Here is a 15270-nt window from a genome sequence, read left to right on the forward strand (position 1 = left end):
CTTGTTTCTCCACTGCAGGATTGCTCTCCAGCTGAGGCAGCCTCAGCTCATTCTGTACATGCTGCCTTTCACCTGCTGGCCTGAGTTCCATTTACCTCTTCCTGGGCAATGACAGTCTGGCTGAAAAACTGCTGGAGGTGCTCGTTGGCAAAGTTGATGCAAAGTTGCTCTAAGCTGTTCACACCTAGATCCTGTGAAGACAAAAGGGCATCGTCACTTCCAACCCACAGGCTGTGTCTTCTTACCAGATGGTGCTGATCTGAGCTGCTGGTTCAGGCAGCTCCTGCTGATTGGTAAGTGTGAATGAACCTGAGGAATTCAAATCATCTTCTGTCTGGTTTGCAAGCTTGCAGCCTGGTTTTTTTTTGACTAAGCTGAACAGCAAGAGGTGAGACAAGCTGTAAAGGAGCATAAAGAATGTGCTCATTCAGCTCACCTCATCAGTACAGCAAACATATACCAGGTTTGGTTCTTAGGGCTCCTCCAGATAGCAATTCAAAGCAAGAGTCTACAGTAAGTGTTAAGTCACACCCTGAAGGAGCACTTCTCCACTGCATCTGAACACAGACACCTACATGAAGTGGTACAACTGCTGTCTCCTTTCTGGAAAACAAGAGAAAACAGAACCAAAAAGAAAGCCAACCCATCAGATACCCTTCCATTTCTGGTAGTGACTGAGGAGAACCAGCACTCACACTCACAGCCCAGATAACATCAAAAGGATAGAAGCAGCAACCTCAAACCCATGGATGTCCACAATGCCCAGGGCACAATCTGATTCCCCAGGAGCCAACCACTCGTTGATTTGCAGCAGCAGCCACTCAAAGAGCAGGTAATAGAGAGTCTTGGCAATGGAATCCCTGAGTGGAAGAGGGGAGGGAACCCAGTTACTGTAAAGACAGAACCCTTGGGTGCACCTCACCAATCCAGACAGCAACAGCAGAAGTCACCTGGCATCGATGGCTCCTTCTACAGACAGAGGGGTGAAGATCCGATCATAAGATGTCACCTGGGCACAAGAAGAGCCAGATAACATCAAAAGGCACTACATCCCTCAGCACTACATCTCTGCATCTTTTAAACCCCTCCAAGGAAGGAGATTCCACCACCTTCCTGGGGAGCCAGTTCCAGTGTCTGAGAATCCTTTCAATGAAGTTTCTTCCAAGACCCAACCTAAACCTCCCCTGGCACAGCTCGAGGCCACTGATCCAGCACAGCAACCATTAGACTCCTGCTGTTACCTCCCAGATTTTGGACCTGCTAAGCTGGTGGTCTTTCTGCTGACAGAGCCCTAGGCTAGAGCACTCCATGCTTCAGGATGAAGGAGAAATCACCACAGTGGGACTCACAGTGACACGGTGAGTGACAGCACTCTGCAGGAAGTCTGCTGAGACGCGCAGCAAATTGGCCACGATCTGAATCTCAGCATCACTGGCGATGGCTGCGTGTTCATAGGATTCCTTCTGAAGAATGGAGAACAACAATGTGTCACCTCTGGATGGGAATCTAGGGGCCACTGGTATTAATGCTCTCAACAGCATCTCAGCTGCACAAAGCTAGCCACAGCACCTAGGCTCATGCTGGCTCCTCAAAGAGCCACCCAAGCTCTAAAGACCTTTGGTTGCCTCCCATCTTCTGTCCCTACTAAGGTCAGTCTAGAGCCTAACATCAAAAGAACAGACTAGTCTTCAAAGGATATCATCTTCAGTCAAGAATGAAGTCCCACCACAGAGGACAAAAGCAGCCCATTCCCAAGCTGCCAGGGGTTAGCTTACCTCGTAGGAGGTGAAGCAGATATTCCCCAGCTGCAGAATGGCAGCCAGGACAGCCCAGGTGGAGGTCAGCTGATCATCAGAGAGGTTGATTCCCTCCAGAGCCTGCACCAAAACCAGAAAGTCCTGACTGTCCTCCTTCCCCAGGATGTCACAGGCTCTGCCCTGAGAGAACGGGGAGAGATAGTCATGATCGGTCCCTTTTGCCCCAGGGTGGAGCTGAGTTACCAGCAGCAGTCTTCAGAGAATTAGTTTAGTATCTCAAGGATTGGAGGAACCTGAAGTAAAAAGACCAAAGACACCACTAGTGGGAGCCCAGCGTTCATGACAGACCAATCTCTTCTCCCCAGAGTTTTTGAGAGTCGGATCTCTCCTGCCCATAGATGCTAAGTTTCTGTTATTGTTCCAATACAGACACCCAGCTACCCCTTGCCCACTGCTGAAGTGCAGATTCAGAGAGGAAGGGATGCCAGAATCTGCTCCCAAGTAAGTCATGTCAGAGTTGCTACCTTAGCTAGCACCAGAACCCACTGTATGGGGTAGCCCTTGGACATAAGGAAGAAGTTCTTTACAATCAGAGTGGTAAAACATTGGAACAGGTTGCCCAGGGATGTGGTTGAGCCCTCATCCCTGGAGACATTCAAGATCAGACTTGCTGTGGCCCTGGGCAGCCTGATCTAGTTGGAGGTGTCCCTGCTGCCTGCAGGGCGGTTGGACAAGATGACCTTTGAGGGTCCCCTCCAACCTGACAGAATCTGTGAATCTGTATCAAAGCACACTGGGTTCTGTGCACCTGGAGAGCCATCCTGAGTCCTCATCTCACTGCCCTCTGCCACAGAGCTGCACTACAGTATGGGCACAGCACTCTTACACTCCTGAGTGTGAGTGAGGACACTCCTGACAGCCACCTGTGACCCTAAAGTTCACAGAAATCCTGGGTCAAGGGGGTCTGTAGAACCTGCTTCTGTGCACAAGAACATTCTTTGACAGAATGTTTCCAGCTGACCAGATTCAAATGAGGACAGGAAGGAGGTCCAGGTAGCTCTTGGTCTTGTTGCCAAGACTAAGATTCAAGAGAGATGTTTGTCAGTCTCTGATAACATCTTTACACATGATCTGATATTTTCCTGGGCAGCAGGATGAGGCACTCCTGCTAGTGACCACTTTGAAGGGTTCAGTTTACAATACAGGTCCTTTGCCAACCAGGAACATCACCCTGTTAAGGGATGGGCCCTTAACTGCCCTCCATCCTGCTCTGGGAGTGGGGGTTGGACTAGATGATCTTTTGAGGTCCTGTCCCACCCCAACATCCTGCGATCCTCCCAGCCCCTAACATTCTGGATGCATTCCTGTGTGACCTGTGCTACCTTCTGTGGTCCTGCTCTGGCAGAGGGGTTGGACTCGATGACCTTCGGAGGTCCCTTCCAACCCCTAACACCCTGTGAGCCTGTGATCCTTCCAGCCCCTAACATTCTGTGCTTCTGTGATCCTTGAGTAATTAACGGTACTTGCCCACTCCTCGCCTGAAGGAAAGAGGGCAGCAATCATTCCTCTGCTGAAAAGAGTTTGCTCTCCTGGGAAAGCTGCCTCATACAGCCGGAGCTGGAAAGATACCTGGCGGCTGCTGCTGTGAACTCCTTGAGCATGGGAACGAAAGAAACAGAGCTCCGAGGGGATGGTTTGTCACGACTCTGGCAAACAGTATCCCGGTTCAAATGGACTGAAATCAGCAGCACCTTGCCGGGGTTTAACATTCCCACCCATTTACTCAGACAATGAAGTAAGTGTTTTGCTGGGGTAGAAAGAAATACTCCCTGCTCTTTCTTTCCAGTCCCGCGATAAACTGCAAAGGCAAGGCAAGATGAGGAGGTTTCTCTTCCACACGGTGGAGCTGTGGACCCACACAAGCTCTGCTTCTGTAAAAGGCTTGCGTTGGGAGCAGAAAGGGGTCTGAGAGGTGAGACAACAAAGAAGAGGCAAAGGGAGACCTTCTTAAGTCAGGTGTGAGAAGGAGCAGAGCAGACTTTAGCACAGCCCCGTGAGGGACACATCAGAAAGGAAGACAAATCAAGTGCCTCACTAACCAAACAGAAGTGATGTCTTGGCCATTTCATGCCTGGCCTCACTCACCTGATTCAGGTAAAAGTAAGACTCTGCCTCTTGCAGGTACAACTCCTCTTTCTGCTCCACGGGCAGCCCAGCCAGCAGCTCATAGAACACATGGAAGTTCCTCTCACCACGGGCCTGACAGGGGACACAAGTCACCCAGCTGACTCATATGCAGCTCCCAAATCCTACAGCACAAATGCTGCCATGAACTAAACACTCAAAGTGCAGGACACCAGAACTCAGGTCAGCAAAAGGAGGCCAGAAACCACCCATGAACTATTTAGTTTCAAAAGCTGTCAGGGTTTCTCACTGACACATCAAGAGCAGGTCAGCAAAAGGAAGCCAGGAACCACCCATGAACTATTTCATTCAAGAAGTTTCCAGGATTTTGCACTGGCACCTTAAGATCATTCCATTTGAGAGTGGTCCCTTTCACACAGCTCCAGTATCTGATGTCTTCCACATGCCAGACATCAGGAAAAATTTACTTGAGGACAAGTTTAGCTTCCATAAAATCCCTAAGAAGTAGCTTGATTCAACCTGGGACAGAGTGACCTTCTATTTTACTCAAATAAAATAAGCAATCACCTTGTGCTGCACAGAGGGAACATGTTTCTTCCTAACAGAAAAAATGAGAGGCACTTCCCATGCTTATTCCCACCCCTGCTGTTTAACACTAAATTTAAAGCTAAGTATGAATAAGGGGGAGAGGGACCCATGGGTACTCACCTGAAATACCACACGAGACTTCTCCAGCAGGTACTGGGAGATGGATGTTCCCACCACAACGCCACTAAACAGAGGACAACCACAGATCCTGTCAGAAACCAGTGACACATTTTCTGCTGATCCATTTCTCCGAGGGTTTAGCAGAGGGAGCTGCTGCTGAGAAGCAAGGGTATGACCTGACCAACTTGGGCTTGATTTTGTAGCTTTCCAGCACTGGTGTTCTGTGTCACACTGCTACAGAGAAAGCAGCTATGAAATACACAAGTTCAAGTTTGGGTCCTGAACAGCCTCCAGAGTGCAAAGGAGTTTGGGTTTGAATGACCCTCCCAGAATATGCCCTGTGAATGGTTCAGGAAATATTCCATGCCCCTTGCCTTCAGTGGTACCTGATCACTGCTGCATTACCACTCCTCATCTGACCTTACCTACTCATTTCACATGTCCAGCTGACAGCCTGTAGGGACAGGAACCATCTTTTTGTTTGGTAATTTAATTGCATCTTGCACAAAGTGATCCTGGACCAAAATCAGGATGTCCAAGTACTAAAGCAACAGTGGAGCACGCAGCCAGCAGCCTGGAATTGAGCTGCCTGCAAGGACGTACAGATCCTTTAGCCTGCCATGTGTCCCAGCAGATCAGGCAGCTGTGTAATGAAGGGCTGGGTTAGTAGGCACCTGAATATGAGCAACTGATCTGAGGAGACCCAGCATGGCTTCTGTACAAGGAGATCCTGTCTTGCCAACCTCCTGCAGTCATTTGAAGGGGATGACAAATTTGCAGATAAGAATCATGGAATGGTTTCGGTTGGAAGGAACCTTAAAGTTCATCTGCCTCCAACCTGCCATGGGCAGGGACACCTTCCACCAGATCAGGTTGCTCAAAGCCCTGTTCAACCTGACTTTGAACAATTCCAGGGATGGGGCATCCACAACTTCTCTAAGCAAACTGTGCCAGCATCTCCCTATCCTCACAGTAACTAATTCCTTCCTCAATCTCATCTAAATCTACCCTCTTTTAGTCTGAAAATGCTACCCATCATCCTAGCACTAGAATGAACACTTGGAGGTATTCAAGAAGCTGTAGATGTGGCTCTTCAGGATATAGTTTAGTGGTCATGGTAGTTGGGTAGGTAGGGGACAGAGTCTCAAGCTGCGCCAGGGGAGGTTTAGACTCGAGGTGAGGAGAAAGTTCTTCACCGAGCGAGTCGTTCGTCATTGGGATGTGCTGTCCAGGGAGGTGGTGGAGTCCCCATCCCTGGAGGTGTTCAAGAGGGGATTGGATGTGGCACTTGGTGCCATGGTCTAGTCATGAGGTCTGTGGAGACAGGTTGGACTCAATGATCCTCGAGGTCTCTTCCAACCTTAGTGATACTGTGATAGTGTGGGTTATGCTTGGACTCAAAGATCTTAAAGGTCTTTTCCACCCTTAACGATTCTATGATCTAAGGGATACAGTCTGAGTTTCCAAAAGGTTGTGACAATGCTGTGGGACTTCCATAGAAACCAAGCAACCTCTGCACGAAAAGGAAAGATCCAGCCACGGGCAGGAGGAAGTGGCTAATCCTCTTCACAGTGGGAGGCAACCACCAAGTGTCTGTGCTCTGTCCTGTGAGTGTAACCCCAGGCTGGGGAAGCGACCTAAAAGAAGGGCTGAACAGCAATGTGACAAAGCTTCAAGGCAGTGAGGGTGAAGGCCAGCTGTGGATAACTGCAGACAGACCTTACAACACTGAGTGAATGAGCAAGGCAAAGGCACATAAAATGCACTGTAGAGAAATCTAAAGTGATGCAAACAGGGCAAAGTTATCCCAGCCCCACACAGAAACTGAGAGGCTCCCAGTTAACCATTGCTGCCTAGGACTGAGACCTGGGGGTTATGATCGACAGTTCCAGGGAAATATCAGCTCAGTGCTTGGCAATGGTCCAAAAAACAAAAGGAGGCAAGGTCAAAACAAAAAAAAAAATGGTGTTTTTCACAGAACTGGTTAGACCTGCAGAACACTTGCCAAAGACTGCTGCAGAGGCATGAAGTCTGTATGAGTCCAAGAGGAAACTGGAAAACCAGGAGTCTCAGAAAGACTCCTGAGCTGCTGCAGATGGGTGAGAGCTAACAGAGTGCTAGAGGAAGGCATTAGATGTATTTGGCCTCTGAATCTTGCCTCAGTGAATGCTTGTGGCCAGGGCTGGAGACACAGCATTGTGTTAGATGGCTCCTTGGTGTGAGCCAGTTCAGCCATTCTTAAGTTCTTGACCTGTCACACATCCTGAGAGGTGAAGATCTGTTCTTTTGTGGAGGAAACCTAAAGGCAAACTTAGGGTGTAAACTCATCCTCTTCCTATCCTGATGAGAACAAGAGTGTAGGGAAGGGATGACTACGGCATGAGCTCAGAGCATGGCTAGACCTTATCTCAGCCGAGCACCCTGTGGCAGATGCAAAGGGCAGCTTCCCCAGGTGCTCCTTTAACTCACTGTTGCAGGTGGACATTCAGAAGCTTTCCAAACCGGCTTGAATTGTCGTTGAGGATGGTTCTGGCATTCCCAAAACTCTCCAGGATGGGTAAGACACTGCAGGGCTTGAAGAAAAGAAGGAGAAGTCACTTCAGTAACAATCACAGGTTTTTAAACCCCAAAGGGACTTTAAGTAACTGTGCAAAAGTGCAAGAAAAATAGGGCTCCACTGAAATAATTACTGCCTGGCTAAAGAGTCTCTTTTGGAGTTTATCTTGGTGCCATTGCCTCTACCCATTTGTGAGTCGCTCTATGAGGTTTTTACCTTCACTGCTATGATCTTTCACTTTATTTCTGCTCCGCTGAGATACATCTCCCAGGCTGCTGCAAATTCTTTCTGGCTTCTACTCCTTGCTGAAGCATGGCAGCATAAAGCCATGCTCAGCTGCCTCTTACCTGCCTGGTCCTGTGGCTGTCTGATCTCTGGTACAGCATGGTCAGGTATTGCACAATTGCTTTGGCAGCTTCTGTTTTACCCGATCCACTGCGTCCGCTGCAGGCAGAAGAGGTAAGGAAGTTGGCATCAAAGCAGAATGATCTAATTTAGGCTTATCAGAGGAGCTGCTACAGTAAATCAGGGGAGTTTACAACAACTGATTTACAACAACTGAAGATCTATCACATATTGTTTGAAACCCTGAGATAACTTGACAAAAGAGGCCCAAACAGGATTCCACTGTGAAATGCCAGTGCTTTCTCTTCCAGCCTTCCAAAGTGATGTGAAGATAAAGTCAAACTGTGTTTGCACAGGGTGAAATAAAAATCCATCTTATTTATGGTCTCTGCTGACAGCCTTCACACAAGAGCCAGAATGATAAACTCATGGAGGGTGAAATGCAAAGATGAAAATCTTACAGGAAGGAATTAAGAAGCCTTGGAAGAAGCAACCTTCTTTCCTACCTGATGATGACACACTGCTCTTGCTCTGAGGACTGGGATAACCTGTAGGCCATTTCTGCTATGGCAAAGATGTGTCTGGATGTACAGGAAGAAAACCCCAGTTAGCCAAACTTGTGTTTCTACCTCACAAATACAGCACCAAAAGGTTACTCAGCAGTGAGTAACTGCTGGGCCAGTGTCTTGATCTGAGAGCAGTGAGGAACCAGGGAAATCAGAGCTTTGCTCCTGGCTGACACCAGGTTAATACCACTGTTGCAAGGTATTGCAGAGTTCAGGTTCCTCCAGGACCTATTCAGCCCAGCCTGAGTTCAATTGCATGGGACACCAGCAGTATTAGCTGCACTAGAGGAACCTACAAACCAGCTGGCAAACCAGCTCAGGTGGGGCTGTGCCAGTGTTAAACTCAAGAAACTTCAACCAACTGCCTCAGTTCTTCAAGCTTACAGTCACTGCTGCTAGCAGTGTGGGGAGCACACACTGCCAGAACTGCTCAGGTACAGTCCCAGAGGGCACCTTCAAGCAACAGTGAAGAAACTTGACCTAAAGAATTTAGTTCTGTGGCATTACAGGTCTGAGCAACTACAGCTTTGCCAAATGGGTTTGTGCACTTCCCATGGCATTCACCCTGCTCTAGCAGGCAGCTGGAGGAAAATAAAACCCTTTCTGAAGCACACAGAGAACAGAGTTTAGGGAGGTAGTAGAGGAAGAGAAACCTACGGGGCATTTCTTGAGAGAGTCCCTTGGTGGTACTTGGTAGCCACATCTTCAGAGTAGATACTGAGGTCTTTGAAAGGATTCACAGAAATCAAGATTTGCCCAATGTAAGTCTGAAAAACAAGAAGAAGGGCTGGGGGAACAAAATCTGGTGGCTTCTTAGAACTTTCTGGATGAGGAATGCTACTGAACACATTCAATACAAGGACTGAAATGACCCCCAAAGGAGTACTGTCTATCCTGACAGCCTGCTCAGCCCACAGCACAGGTTTTTTCAGTGGTCATTTTCAAAGGTCTGTCATTAATACTTTGGAATGAGTGGGCACTTGCTGGTCCATGGTCATCTTCACTGGTCACTGCCCATTCACCAAGCTTGGCACGAAATTACAGGCAAAGGTTTGATCTCCTGAGCCAGCAACTGAAAGCAAGAGCAATTAGCCCTCCAGAACTAGCTCTGGACTGCAACACTGTGGAATGTTTGCAGAAACTGTGAAGCTTCTTCTTAAGATCCCAATATTTATTTTACTCAGAATTGCTTTGCTAAGACAGGAGAGATCCACTAGCAGCAGCTGAGGCAGTGACCCCAGACCACAAACACCAAAATTAAAGAGAGACTTCCAGGATTTATCACAAACACCCTCCCCATCTTCGCAGCAAAAGCAGTCTGAGTATCCTTCTTATCACTGCTCCCAGTAAGGAGAGAGCTCTTGAGCTACTTGTTGCCTTATTAAAGCTTGATGGAATGACAGACATTCTTTTCTCCTAAAGTTCATTGTGCAGAATAAGTAATCACTGAAGAGAACAAATCCAAACCAACCACCACCCCCCATACGTACATAAAAAAGATCTCGATGGAACCTCTTCTTCAGACACAGCAGAACTGAGCTCTCACAGACTTCCCTACAGACAGGAAAGGACTTGTCAGCCATAAGCCTCACTTGCACATGTTCACATTAACCTCTCTGCCCTCCCAAGGATTTTGGAGGAGGCTGGGATCTGAAACTATTTGCTGCCTTCACCTGGTTCCAACATGCCCACAATTAAGCATGCCAGAGAGCAGCCAAAGCTCAGAACATCCAACCTGTCCAGCTCCATGTGAGCACACCTCCTTCCACACCACCTTTACAGATGTTTATCTCAACAGGATAGCACAGTTTGAGGTGGAGGGCACGTGAGAAGCAGTGCTAGGTGCTTCTCCTTCAACAACAGCAGTGAACCCATGATTTCAAAGCTGTTAAAGATGTAGAGCCTGAGCTTGCTGTAGCTGAAGGCAACTGGAGTCACAAAAGCCACAGATGCTGCTGGCAGTAGGCAAATGACAGAGAAATGTGCCTCTCCTCCTGCAAGCCATCCTGACTTACCACCCACTTCATGCAACAGGAGTGGTATATTAAATTCCCTGTTCTGTCCCTGTGCAACATCACAGGAGTCAGCCTCTAAACCTGGTTTCCCCTACCCAAAAAATATTGAGTTTTTTGAAGCCCATCTCAGGACCAGGAACCCTTTAACAAGAGAGGTAGAGTTCCCGGGGTGCATTTGCAAGTCTGCTGACTGGGATGAGCTGCTGTCTCTGGTGTGTGACTGCAGATTCCATGTGCTCTCTCTGTGCAGCAGAGCTTGGGGACACACTGTAGACAGCAGAGTTCTCCTGTGCTGCTCCCCACAGGATTCAGCACAGGTCTGTAACTTAAGCAGCTCAGTTAAGGTTTTTACTCAACTTGACTGTGGAGTCAATTGATTCTATTTCCTCACATGGTGGGCAAGGATCTACAATGTGCTTTCAGTCGTTGAGGCAAGAGTAGCTTTGGAGGATAGCAAAGAAGCATCAGGGACCTTCAACTAGCTGCAGAATTTGAACTGAAAACACATACTCAAGTCTGGTTAGATCTTCAATCTCCTCAGCTTCTACACAGTGGTCTTCACACATGCACACCTGAAATGCAGAGAAACATTACTGAAGATCAGGAGAAGTTCAGCTCCTTTCCACTGCAGGAGACAACACTCATACCTGTTTCTGCCTGAATTCCATCTCCAGTGTATTGTCTGTGATGTCTTCTGCCTCCCACTGATCCTTGCAGACCTTCATCAGGTGGCTGCTGGCCAAATGTGGCTCCTTGTAGACGGCCCATTTGCTTAGGTTCTCAATGGTGACTCGTGGTAGCAGCAATTCAGAGCTGAGCCACGCTGCAGGGTCACATCCCTGAGCCTGCTGCTGAGTCCAGTGAACACAAGGTGCAGTTACGGACCCTGCAGTCTGGAGGACACCTGAACCCTCTCTGACATCTACCTCACTGGAATAATCTGATGGATGTATTAGATCCTCTCCTCGATGTGGAAGGAAGCCCTGTTCACTTTGTCTCTCAAGGCCTTGGTCCATCACAGATCTGTGAAGGTCACGTTTGAATCTGCAACCCTTTTGCACAGGCATCACAGATTTTCTGTCTGATAGAGATCTCAGTTTCTTTAGGGAATAACCAATCCCTGAGCCCCTGGAGAAGGAGCTCTTTGTCTTAAGCATGCTGGGGATGCCAGGGAATGCTACAGCAAACCTGGCATCAGTAGCATTGGTTTTGCCCTCATCCAAGCTAATCAAGTATGGGCAGGAGCCGGTTCCATGAAGAGGGGAATCACCAGAAGGCAAATCAAAGTGTCCCACTTCCTCTGCCATTATAGGACCTCCTTTTCCCTCCAGCAATGGAAAAGATTCTTTGTCACTCAACTCAGCCCTCCCCAGCTGTCTGGCCGTGCCGGGGAAGGCTTTGCCAGACTGACCAAGCCACCTAGCAGCGCTTACAATCCTGATTGCCACCCTACTTCTGAATCGGAAAGGTTTGCTGCGCCTCTTCCTCTTCCCAAATCTCTTCAAGATCCATTTTGAAATGCCAATCGCACGTGCCACGCTCAGCAGACGAGCTTTCAGGCTCCCATTCTTGGCAGGCTTTTGCCCAAGCCAGCTGGTGACTTTTCTGAAAGCAGAACGGGCGTGCAAGTTCTTGGCTCCTCTCCCGTCATGCACGTCGGCTTTTTCTGAAGGTGCCTCTGCAGCCACTTTTCCTGCCTCTAAAGTATGGCCTGAACTCAGTTCGACTCCTCCAACGTTCTTCTTCTTGCCAAGGACCTGCTTATCAGAAGATTTTTTGGTGGTAGTAGTGGAGCAGCTTGAAATGTTTGAAAGACTGAATCTTTTCCCTCCAAAATCCCCAGCTATGTTGGGTTCTTTCTGTGTGCTGAGAGTTTCTAGAGTCACGGGTTTTGAACAGATGCTTTCAACATTTTTCAGGTCAGAGTTGGTTTCCAAAGCCATCTGGACAGGATTTGGTTTACAGCTTGTTAATAGTTTGGTCTCAACATTTTTGTGTTTGTTTTTCAGACTGAGAAGGATTTGGGACTGAGAAGAGCATTTCTTTGCAAGCATCATTGCTGCCAGCTCCCGCTTCCTGAAGTCTGACAAACTGTCCCCCTGGCTCTGTCCTACTGCGTTATCTTGTTCTGCAGTTTCACACTTCCCAGCTCTGTCTTTCAATGTCATCCTCTGCTTGGCAAGCAAAAGGCTACCTTCTAGAGCCTTGCCTTCATCATTCCCCTTCTCTTCCTGTTCAGTTCCTTGAAGTCCTTTGCTCAGGCCAAGGTGGAGTTTTGCTTTCACAGCAGTAGGCAGTGGTGGTTTTGTTGCGTTTTCTTTTCCTCTGTCAATGCTCCCTTTGGTGCTGCCCTCCCCACTGCTGCCAGGACTATCATGTGCATCTTTGGACACGTCTTGAACTTTATTCTTTTCTAATGTATTTCCCTTGCCTACTTCATTCTTAACTTTTTTGCTTTGGGTTCCAGCAATGCTTACATCATCCTCTTCCTCACTGCTCTCTCTTAGAATAGATTTCAATTGTCTTGGCTTAGCATCTTGATTCTTCATTTTCTCCTCTGCCTTTAACCCTGCAAAGTCAGTGCCTTCATCCTGAGGTTCATTCTTTCCCTCTGTGGTCACCTGCTCCATTTCAGCTTCAACAGATTCATTGGTTTCCTCAAGCAGTTCCTTGCTGCCTTTCTTCTCAGCCACTGGAGAATCTTTGGGCATGGCTTTTGTGTCAGTGACCCCATCTTCCTCTGAAGAACTGCTCTTCTCTTCACTGCTTGCTGTGCTGTCCACTACAGTCTCTTTTGCGCCTTTTTTGTGGGTCCGATGGCCTTTGTTGCTGGAGTCCGAGTTACCCGAGGTTTCCAGGAGGCTTTCCTCTGCACTTTCAGTGACAACAATCCTGGGATGGTTTCCAGCTTGCTTTGTTCCAGTTCTCTTACCTTTTCCCCTTGTCATCCTGCCTGGGGATTGGGGATCTGCCCTCTGCTGAGAAGCTTCCTTAAAGCCATGACTCTGACTGCGCCTTCCCCTCAGCCTGGCACCGCGTGCCCTCTGCGGCAGGACGTGTTTGGGAAGGGAGCCCTCAACACGTGGCACTGCAGCAGCCTCCATGGGCTCTGACTCAGTGACTCTTTCACTAATAGCAGGATGCTTTCCATACCTCCTTTTGAGCCTCTGACCCTTGCTCTTTGGGGGGGCTTTTTCCTCCTCATCACTACAGTCCTCACTCTCTTGGCCTGTTGGCACAGCCTGCTGCTTGCAGGCCTCTCCTTTCTGCCCCTCCAGCTTGGGCGCTAACTGCTGTCCACATTTGCTCCCTGAACCAGGCTCTCTTTTATCAGTTCTCTTGTAAGCTCTTCTTCCCTGAAACAACTTTTTGTGGCCATTTTCTTTGCTTCCCTGAAGCCTCACCAGCTTCTGGCTTTTAGAAGGGTTTTCTTCAAAGGTGTCATCTTCTTCAGGCAATGATTCGTTGCCCTTCTGCTGGCCTCTACTCTTAGCTTCCCGCCGCCTCCTGCAGTGGATCTCTGCATCCCGTGGGGAGTTTGCCTTTTTCTCACCATCCAGCACCTTCTCTTTTCCAACCTTTTTGTGCTGAGTCTTGGATGGAGGCATTTCTCTAGTGCTCAGGATTATGCAAGAGCTTATCTCAGTTCACCTATGAAAGGAAACATTGTGCAGTTGGCTGTAAAAATAAGCTACAAAGAAAGGCCAGGTCCTCCCAAGCAGTAATTTGCCTCGTTTCTAGAGAGCCAAGCAGACATTTGCAGGACTGTACCTGTGCAGCTGAAGAGTGCCAGACTGGCTGTCCTGTCCCAGGTTAATCTCTGGCTCTTGTCATGAATCACCCTTATTTTCTACTTTTATTAGGAATCTCAGCAGAGGCCAGTCAGACAACTGAATGAATGTCCATGATTTCCCACAGCTGACAGAGGCCTGATCACACTGTAATTTAAGTAAGAATGATTATCATGGAAGCATGGAATGGTCTGGGTTGGAAGGGACCTCCAAAGGTCATCTAGTCCAACCCCATTGCAGTAAGCAGGGACATCCTCAACTAGATCAGGTGGCCCAGAGCCCTGTCGAGCTTGGATATCTCCAGGGATGGGGCCTCAACTACCTCCCTAGGCAATCTATTCCAGTGTTCCACTACCCCCATTGTAAAGAACTTGCTCCTAACATCCAATGTTTTCATTTTTTCCTTCTCCAATAACCTTTGTGCTGAAGAAGAGGAAGACTCCTAATGATCTACATCAGATGGAAGGACACTAAATAGTTAACTCAGTTTCCTAGAATCACAGTTAGAACTAGATGAACAACACTGGCTTGCAGGTTGAAAAGACACAATGCTGAGTAGATGCTGTACTGCTGACTAGAACTGAAGAGATCACAACTGGCTGTTAACCAAAACAAACAAGCAGTTTTAACTCCAAGTGTAAAAGCTGAATTGATGCTGCAGCTCTAGAAGCTGTCCAAGCTGAGTAGTAGAAAAGATGCAAAAAGATAAAACCTCCATTTTTTTGGTGTTTATTTGTTGTTCTTCCCCATTGATCTGGGCACTTCTCCCTTAACAAGCCAAGTACTTGGTAAATTTGAATCTGTACTGCAGTTACAATGAAATAGTTTCTGATTTCCCAGGGAATAAGGTTTGAGATGTTATGCAGTGCAAGAGAAGGACATTAACGAACAGATCATACCCAAAACAACACCTGTCCCTGAACAGCTCTCCTGAAATCTTACTGGAGAGGAGATTAAATAAATAAGGGAACAAATGAGGAATGGGAGGTGGGGGAAAAAAAGAGAAGAAACAAAGCATTGGAAAAAGAAACATAACAGAGTGGAAAACAACCCAGTGGTGTAAAACTGATATAATCTCTACAGGAAAAAGGCAGTTGAAACTAAGTTACCTTTGTAGCATAAATCTGTGTTTCAGAATTGCCTCTGAAGAGATGAAATAATGACAGAAGATGGATTGATTTTATTATCTATTTACTCTTTAAGGACAGAGTTTTAGTTGCCCACAGCAAAAGGATTTTCAAATCCCAACAGCTGATTCTACCTCAGGATTGTTGTTGCTACACATCTGTACTGCAGAAGCACACTGAATAGATCCTGGCAAGCATTTGTGCATCAAAGAAAATTCCTAATGTGGGCCTAGTACTTGTCCCTGAAATTCCCTGATTC

General features: G+C 47.7%; 1 protein-coding gene across 1 annotated transcript in view; it reads right to left on the reverse strand.

The window, feature by feature from the left end:
* MYO15B (myosin XVB) overlaps positions 1 to 13701 on the reverse strand; it is a 47040-nt gene extending 33339 nt beyond the window's left edge. The window contains exons 1-15 of the mRNA XM_054171105.1: positions 13247 to 13701; positions 11547 to 12967; positions 10741 to 10883; positions 8736 to 8845; positions 8027 to 8093; positions 7515 to 7634; positions 7080 to 7183; positions 4611 to 4674; positions 3903 to 4016; positions 1776 to 1937; positions 1350 to 1463; positions 951 to 1009; positions 744 to 860; positions 576 to 603; positions 96 to 191 (exon numbers count right to left, since the gene is read on the reverse strand). Of these exons, the coding sequence (XP_054027080.1) occupies positions 96 to 191; positions 576 to 603; positions 744 to 860; positions 951 to 1009; positions 1350 to 1463; positions 1776 to 1937; positions 3903 to 4016; positions 4611 to 4674; positions 7080 to 7183; positions 7515 to 7634; positions 8027 to 8093; positions 8736 to 8845; positions 10741 to 10883; positions 11547 to 12967; positions 13247 to 13701 (3174 nt within the window). The remainder of the gene's footprint in view (positions 1 to 95; positions 192 to 575; positions 604 to 743; positions 861 to 950; positions 1010 to 1349; positions 1464 to 1775; positions 1938 to 3902; positions 4017 to 4610; positions 4675 to 7079; positions 7184 to 7514; positions 7635 to 8026; positions 8094 to 8735; positions 8846 to 10740; positions 10884 to 11546; positions 12968 to 13246) is intronic.
* Positions 13702 to 15270: the final 1569 nt, after the last annotated feature.

Source organism: Dryobates pubescens, chromosome 20 (genome assembly GCF_014839835.1).
Source record: "Dryobates pubescens isolate bDryPub1 chromosome 20, bDryPub1.pri, whole genome shotgun sequence".
NCBI classification, from domain to species: domain Eukaryota; kingdom Metazoa; phylum Chordata; class Aves; order Piciformes; family Picidae; genus Dryobates; species Dryobates pubescens.